Genomic DNA, 8,721 nt, shown 5'->3' on the forward strand with positions numbered 1-8,721 from the left:
AAAAAAAAAAAAAAAAAAAAAAAAGGGACGTCACGAGATTTGGTCGTGGCTCACTAGATTTGGTAGTGTCCCACGAGACGTGAGTCAGGCAACCCAATAGGTCAGGGCTGTTTGCAGCGCCAACTGTCTTTCTGAATTTGTGGATAAAAGCAACTTGTACGCGAGATTCAGTTGCACAGCGTAATGTTGTGACCATTAAAAATAAAAATATTTTTAACATTTTATTACAATGAGAGATGTATTCATTTCTAAGTCATACTTTTAAAAAAGGTAAAAAATATTCTGGTACAGTTTTGGATATATTGTGATATGTATCGTATCGTGAGTCACTGATCGGGATATGTCTTGTATCGTGATTTACGGATCGGGCTATGTTTCGTATCCTCAGACTCTCACCAATACACACCTCTATTGTGTGATTTGTTTCTATGCAGTGCAAACATCAATGAGTTTCTCCCTTTATCTAAATGAAAAATAACACTTTCTGCTGACAAAAATGGGTACTCAACAAAAGCAAAACCTGTTAAATGTTAGACATTCCAAAGCAGCACAGATTATATAAACTTCCAATAATACTTGTTTCTGAGTTACAGCTGGAAGCTGAATTGGGCAGTGAGTCAAAACGACAACCTTAAAAGGACACCCAGCTCTAGAGGGGATATTAATGAATGAAATACAGGAAAAGATCAGACACACACCGGCTCAGAAAAATCTGCCAAATTCTGGGATGGTCCTCCAGAACAGCTGTTACGCATCACCTACATCAAGGACTAACATTTTCCCCCTTTGCTGTGGTGTGGGACAAGGTGGATCCAAGATGAGTCAGGCATCCACCTCAGAAGTAGACATGAAATATTTGACTTTGCTAAATACACACAGATTTTGATAGAGAGACAGTTCACGCTTTGCTGCTTATTTTTAGTTACATGGCCTTCATTAACCTTGTTACAAGTTTTTAATGACCAATTAGATCTCTGATGGATTACAGCGACAATAAAACTGTTTTCTTTCCTTCACCGCTACGGTCATGAGCTGGCACTGAACAGTCATGACTCTGTGCCCAAATTGTTCATTCTGCCTGTCATTTATCTCTTTGGTGTCCCTTTGACTTTCTCTTTGACTTACTACTTTGATAATGAAGCTGAAAGATAAGATCCTCCCCTGTTCACCTGTATTCTTTCCTGTATTCTTCCCCATCACCTCGTTTTGAGAGAGTGAGTGTCTGGGTTTTGTGTGGGACAGTGTTTGTTCTCTGACCTTGGCAATGGCCGCACGCTGTTAAAGGTTAAAGCTGGCATTGAACAGACATGAAACAGATCGTCTCTGTGCCGCTTTTATTTTTACACACTGCTCTTCACTCTTTGCAGGAGATGTTTACACCAGAGTGCAGGTTCAAGGAGTCTGTCTTTGAGAACTACTATGTGATCTATTCGTCCACTGTGTACCGGCAGCAAGAGTCAGGCCGAGCCTGGTTCCTTGGGCTTACCAAGGAGGGGCAGGTCATGAAGGGCAACAGGGTTAAGAAGACTAAGCCCTCATCTCATTTTGTGCCCAGGCCCATTGAAGGTATGACAAGTGCATTTGAAGCAGATCTGATGCGTTCTTTTAATGCTTTTTTTGTTCTGTCAGAACTGATTCTCTAGTTAACTACAAAGGAAGCAAAAAGAAATATCAGCTGTTGTTTGGAACGTAGCAAATTATGTCTTTCACTTCATATCAGTTCTCAAGTATGGTATTTTAGTTGTAAAGATTTTTTAAAGTGATGTAATAAGTAGATTTTGTGTTAAAAAAACACCCTAAAAAAAAAAACCTCCCAAAATTTACCAAAGCTTTATCTGCATGTTCTAAATCAGGGATGGGCAAACTTTCTTACTTGTGGGCCACAAAGGGTTCACAAATTTGACAGAAGCTGGCTGGACCAGGAGCAGTTTTGTAAAAAGAAAGAAATAACATGAAAATTACTTTAAAACACTAAAGTTTTTAGTTTTTAATTTAGAAACTGTGGCTTTTGTTCTCATTTTAGAACCATTTTCCCCAATGGGTTGATGTACCTCAGGGAAAAACTCAAACTCAGGGAAAATTTGCATCAATGTGGTGTTGGAATAATCGGAAAATTGACTTGGAAATCCCACATGAATGTCAGAAAAACAACAAATCTTAAAACACTAATTGCCCAAATCCGAATTCTTCCTCTACCCCAATGGCTTCTCCTTACCCCTCCAATTGTAGGGGCATTTGAAGTGGTAGGGTTGTCCAAAATAATTATTTTAAGGGCTAATCCTCACCGCTGAGGGCTCTGCATCCCTCCACGGTGAGGGTGAACCGTGTCGAGCTGTGCCATAGAGGAGAAGCACGTTTTTTTCACGTGGGTGTGCTCAGAAGCACAGAAGTTTATATTTAACTGAAAGAAATGACTTTTGTTTCAGCATGACTTTTTAGAGTCATAAAACCAATATTGTTATGTATTTCCAAGCACTAACGCAGCTGACTGGCGACTACTGATGATGTCATCAAGTGGGAGTGACGTCCAAATATGGAGACACTATTTTTCCAAGACTCTCCATTTGAAGGGCTAAATGTAGAGGTAGGGAGAAGCCGTAGGGGAGGAATTCTGTTTTGGCCTAACTTTCTTTGCCTGAAGAAAGGTGAATTTATTTGTAGTGCGCCATCTATAGGGAGACAGCTGAACCACATGGAAATTTAAATGTCAATAAGGCTAATCCATATCTCTTATTCCAGTTTAGTTCAGATTAAATCGTTTAACAGGTCGCATATGGCCCCTGGGCTGCAATTTGCACAGCCCTGTTTTATATGCTATAGTTTCCCAAAAAGTCCCCAAAGTTTATAAGATTTCTATTAAGAAAAAGAAAAACTATTATTCTCTAAATTATTATTATTAGTATGAAGCATTAAAGATGTTTTACTTTACGTGTTGATATAGTGTACAAATTCATGTCTGTGTTGTCATTGCTGGTTTTCTTTAAAAAAATAAAAATAAACATTTTAATACAAAATTAAATAAATGTTTGATTAAAGGCCCACTCCAATAATGTTTTGAGCCATTTTAAAATAGTTGTATCACAACTAAAACATTTGGACAGATTTTTGTGTACCGGGTAGCACATAAAATCCTATAGGGAAGGTCAGTAAGCACAACTAGAATTGGTATTTGGAACAAATTGAAGAATTTTAAGTGGGTTCTATGGCTGGAAAAATACTAGGGCTGGAAATCGATTAAAAAAAAAAAAACTAATTAATTGCAAACCTGGAAAAAATGAATTGCGATTAATCACTATAATTACTTTTTTGTCTCAGTATTGGCCGACCACTTATTATCTGCGAATAATCACAATATGAAATCACACATGAAACTCTACATGTAGAATATTTATTTTTAATTACTGCTTTCAATCGATTCACACTTTTGTGTTGGGATTAATCACAATGTTTTACCATGTAAAATTTCTTTGTAAAATATGGCACCGAATCAAATATTCTGCTTTTTATGAAAAAGTGATCTAAACCACAAAATAGGAAAAATAATGTACTAAAAAGTAAGAGACTATAGTATAAGCGGAATAATCCCCAATGAAATGCTTTAGCGCACACAGTGGAAGCCTGAACCGCCGAGTTAAGAGCTGATTTTTTTGATTAATTTGCGTTAATACATATTAAAGCTTTAATTCTTTTTGATTAATCCCATGCATTAACCCGTTAATGTTCAGAGCCCTAATCTTTGCTCTGATTTAAGTTTGACTAGTTAGATTTACAAATTCCAGGCCAAGATGCACCACAAAGGTAAAATAAACTTTCTATTTTGTTTTTTTAACTGATGTTACAAAAAAGTGTCTTTTGTTTCGAAAGTAACAATAACATGAATACAAATCAGTGTCTTATTTTTCAAAGGGTTTGAGTCAGACTTTGTTGCTCCTGCTGGGCTGCTGTCAGTGAGAAATGAACCTGAACGGCTTTTGAAGGTTGCAGACTCCTGGTCTAAATGATCTAGTCGACTACGAGAAAGAAAATACTCAGAAATTAAATTTTAATTTTCTTAATATATGTCCTCCATTATGCAATCAATAAAAAAAACAAATTGTGGTCGGAGTTGGGTCTTTAACGCTCTACCTAATCTGATTTAATTTGTCAAAGTTATGCATACTTGTGAGTGAAAAACGTGGTCACTTTTCTCACCGCTGTGGCTGCATGTTGAATATTAAATGTCACCTGTTTGTGTTTTTGATGAGAGCTGTTGTATCATGAAAACTTGTCAAGCAGGGCACAAAAAAAAGTGCTGACAGCGCTCTCATTCCCTTATCTCCCCTCTCAGCCTGGTATAATTGTCCCAGCCTCACACCTGACCTTGTCTGTGCCTGCACACCCATCTCTTCAATCTGCTCCCTATTGTCCCCCTTTCTGAACACCACCTATATCTTTGCCCTTCCTTCTGACTTCCTTCCTTCTTCCTGCCCCTCTGTGCCACAGTCTGTATGTACAGGGAGCCGTCCCTGCATGAGATAGAGGACAAGCACCGCTCCAGAAAGAGCTCAGGGACTCCCACCATGAACGGAGGGAAAGCTGTCAATCAGGACTCCACATAGCACCAAGGAGAGGGGCTTCCAGCAGCAGAGGGGGCGTGGCTTCGTCCAGACCTATGAGAAGGGGCCTTTGGATTATTTACCACCTCAACAACATGCACCACTATATTCTTACCAGTGATGGTGTTGCAGCGACAGCAAGGAGCGTCTGCTGTGTGACATAAACAACAACAAAAAACTGAACTCTTGCCTGTGAAAACCTTTTAGATGAATTCATATAAACCAGAGGGGACATACAAATTTCAGTCAGAAGTTGACCAACATTTTATGCAAAAAAAAAAAGAGAAAAAACAAACTACAAAAAAAGCAGAAAAGCTGTGATTATGGAATGATAGTCTCCCTTCACGCAAAAATGTGTCATTTCCAATTTATGCTGTGAGAAACAAGCTTTAATACATTTCAAATTTTCATACATGGAGACTTTTCCTAAATGAATTCTCACATGACTTTTGGGGTTCATTTAGTCGGTGATAACTATGACATAAAACGATAGTTAACTTGTCATCCTGGTTACTTTTATGTTAAACAAGTCTTGTTTTGTGAGGGCCTTTTCTTTTACCTCATGTTTTCTTTTTCCCCTTCAGTCTTACGAGTGCTTCAGGTGGGATGTACTTTACTCAGGTGTGTACTGTTAAATCGAACAACTATGACTTATAGGAAATGAATATTTCCTTCTTGTCATGCTGTAGCGGGATGGAACTGAGACAAGCAATACAGTAAGGGGCAATCCGATGTCTTTCTAAGTGAAACTGACTTTATTACATTACTGTACACGGTGTGTTTTTCTGTTAAAAGATACAAAGGAAGGCATGGTAAGTAAACTTTAGGATAATACAAGCTTCAAATTCAATAAAATGTAATAATTCAGTTGGAGAGTTACTTTTAGCAATATGAGCCGGGCCAAGAATGCATTTGCACCTTAAAAAAAGTTGTTTTTTGCTAGAACAGCTAAACATCTAATGAAAATATCTATCACAATAATACCTCACGTGGATAAGTTTGGAAATTTCTAGGGATGCATCGAATATTCGGCAACGGAATGTATTCGCCCGAACATTGCAAAAAAACCCCCCAAAACAAACATTTGTCTTTGGTGGGAATGAGGCTGAATAGAGGCGTGAGATTATTGACCTCTTTTGCTTGCCATACCCAATCAACGTGCATTGGCGATCTAAAGGTACATTCACACCGATGGCGGAGGCGGACAGTTTCAATGTTAAGTCAATGGAACAGACACAACATGAGGCGATCTGAAGTCCCACTTGAGCGATACGTGCGGCGCAAAGATCTGGCAGCAGCTCAATTTGAGCGACGAGGCGCGAATTGGGCGGCGCAGGCAAAATGTAAATATCTGAAGTTTGACAGGTCACTGCGTTGCATCTGCCAATCAGCTTTGGGAATGTGACGTTTTCAGTGACTTGATCAGCAGGTAAAAATAATAGTCCAAAGAGAGCGTTTTTCTCCTGAACCTCCATCTTCCATCTACCCGTTGGAACCGCGGGGTTTCAGAGCTCATCTGGCTACTTTGGGGTGCAGGCTAGATGAACACTGGATAGATCGCTGACTTTCATTTCCGAGGCGGAGCTCACTCGATTGGTGCAGAGGCTGCCAGCTCGAGCCTCATCGAGATATTAAAAAAAACAAAAAAGAGGTCTCCTAATTTTATTTTCCCCCCCCAGGTTAATGCGAGACAGTCAGCCTTCAAGCTCAGCCACAGAGACACAGAAACACAGTGGAAGCGGCTGTCATACACACATAGCCCCGGTACCAGAAAAATCTTTTAATAATAATTATATAAACCCAGAAATGGAGACATGATTACTGATGTATTTGTAGAACTCTTCATGAATGAACTTTTTTTTATTTCTCAACATCTTTTGTGTCTTCTATTCATTTTTAATGAGATATCCACAAACACTGTTCCTTATAGCAATCATCCTAAAAACATTAGCTCCTACAACATGCGGCCACGGCGTAAAGCTGAGAGAACAGATTTTTTGACAGGCGACGAGAAGCGAAATTGTTGTGCAACAAAACAGGGGCGGGGCATGGAAAGTTGTCGCGCTAATCGCGTTCGGTGTGAATGCACCTTTACGGCTACTGTAAAATGTCAGCTGTGTGGAAATATTTCAAAGTGCTTGACAGCGATAAAAGATCTGCAGTTGGTCTAAATTGTCGGGAGGGGGTTCATCAACCGAAACCTTCACCTCGTCTTTTATGTGGGTTTTGACAAAATACTTTGTAAAGCAATTTGAAGATATCTCATGGTTTGTTTCTTTTCATTTTGAAGCTGAATTACTGTTTTTACTGGAAAGGCTTGAAGGATGAAATATAAAGTAAATATGTTTTATTTATTCTGAGCTATTACTCCAATACTTAAAAAATAAAGAGAAACTCAACATCCTCATTTAATATTTGGTCACTATTTGGCCAAGCGTTTTAATCATTACTCTGGTAAAATGTTCACTTCGGTGCATCCCTAGAAGTTTCCATTAAATAAAAGAAGCTTTTGCTGCTTCACCAAGCATGGAAATGTTTTAAAAGTTTCCTCAGCTTGATAGTAAAGGATTGTCAACTTTTAAACTCTCCCATTTGTGACACTTTTTGTTGCTAATATTAGAGACTCTGGTGGACAGGGTGCCTGACTGTTTATTAGAATTTAACATATTGAGCTCATTACAACTCTCCCATAACGAGGTTAGGTTAGCAGATTCTGACATGCTAACATTTTTTTTCTTCCCTGCCTTTGTGACCCTTAAACCTCATCCCTTTGGTGCATTGTGGTCTGGAGCTTCTCTTCAATAAATCAACATCCTGACTGGGCTGCTTAACTGACCGGTACACCTCTAATAGTCTGCTGAGCTCATTCTAAATCCCAGATTAGATTGTCTAACTCAGGAAGTCCTCCAGATAATTCAGTAAATGGAGCCAGACATAAAGGATGGCGATCTCATTTCCAGCACTTTTTGCACATAAGCTGATGTCTAAGGTTCGGGGTTTCGATGTGGCCCAAAGAAAGGCTGGAAAATACGACGAGAACCAGAAAGCATGACCATCGCATGACTGTAAAAGTTTTTTTCTTTGAACTTGTGGAACATTGGTCCAAAACTTTTATATGCAATGTTTTGATCATTGTTTTAGTGAGAGTCTACACGTCTCTTCCACTGTATATCTGGTTGAAAACCTTTGACTTGGTTGGTGACAAGTATGCAACAGCACACGGGAAAACAGGAGCGACTCTTCATCATGGATTTGGGACGACCTTCCACCTTGAGTCCTGTGCTAACGCGAGAGCTAATGCTAGATTAGTTCAAATTCCACATTACCTACAGCATTGCAGTGAAACGAGGAATTTAGGAGGTGAATTTGAAAGTCAAACGGAAAGACCAGCAAATAAGTATCTTTTTACAGAGATTTATATTGGTGCAAAAGATATAAAAATGCATGAAACTGAATGTGTAATTGTCAGCTAAAGGATGTGGAACGGGAATAGGGGAAAAAAGGTGGTGATGTGTAAAAACAAAAAGCAAAGCACTTTCTGTGGGCTATTTGATGTATGATAGAGTTAGCAAAGACTTTTGGTTGTATGAGATATTAAATAGAATATTTTTTATGTTTGAAGATGATTTCACGGCATTGGAACACACTCATATATGCATAACGAATTGTGAGATGACAAAAAAAAATATGCATTGATGATAAAATTCTGAATAAAGTTAGTGATTGTTTAAGAATAAAGAGTATATTATCAAAAATCTTCTGCTTTGCTGTGATTGATTCAGTGTGTGGCCCTGATTTTTAACAATTTGAAAGGCGTTTTTGAGCAGCGGTCGTGGTGTGTTTGTACTTTTGTGCTTAAAAAAAAAAAGAAAAAAAAAAATCCAATCTGTTCCATCCATCATTCACCCACAGCGATTTATTCTCCTGCCGGCGCCCAAATCCGACATGTCATTTTAGGATGGTGCTCGTTTGCCCTTAATTCTCCTGTTGTCATGGAAACAAGCCCTGCTAGGAGAATGAGGGGGAGGAACGGAATGGTGGGATGAAGGCTCCTCTGACTTTTAGGATGCGCTTCGTGTTCATTGCTGTATGCAACACAAAACAGCTGTGTGTGAAGTGTGTGTGT

At 38.8% G+C, this 8,721-nt stretch overlaps 1 protein-coding gene across 6 annotated transcripts in view; it reads left to right on the plus strand.

The window, feature by feature from the left end:
• LOC112139604 (fibroblast growth factor 12) overlaps positions 1-8,350 on the plus strand; it is a 45,237-nt gene extending 36,887 nt beyond the window's left edge. For all 6 annotated transcript variants that reach the window (XM_024262433.2, XM_024262430.2, XM_024262432.2 and 3 more), the window contains 2 exons: positions 1,368-1,566; positions 4,483-8,350. In XM_024262433.2, coding sequence (XP_024118201.1) covers positions 1,368-1,566; positions 4,483-4,598 — 315 coding nt within the window. In that variant the 3' untranslated portion in view covers positions 4,599-8,350. The remainder of the gene's footprint in view (positions 1-1,367; positions 1,567-4,482) is intronic.
• Positions 8,351-8,721: the final 371 nt, after the last annotated feature.

The sequence above is a fragment of the Oryzias melastigma genome, unplaced genomic scaffold (genome assembly GCF_002922805.2).
Source record: "Oryzias melastigma strain HK-1 unplaced genomic scaffold, ASM292280v2 sc00306, whole genome shotgun sequence".
Classification (NCBI taxonomy): domain Eukaryota; kingdom Metazoa; phylum Chordata; class Actinopteri; order Beloniformes; family Adrianichthyidae; genus Oryzias; species Oryzias melastigma.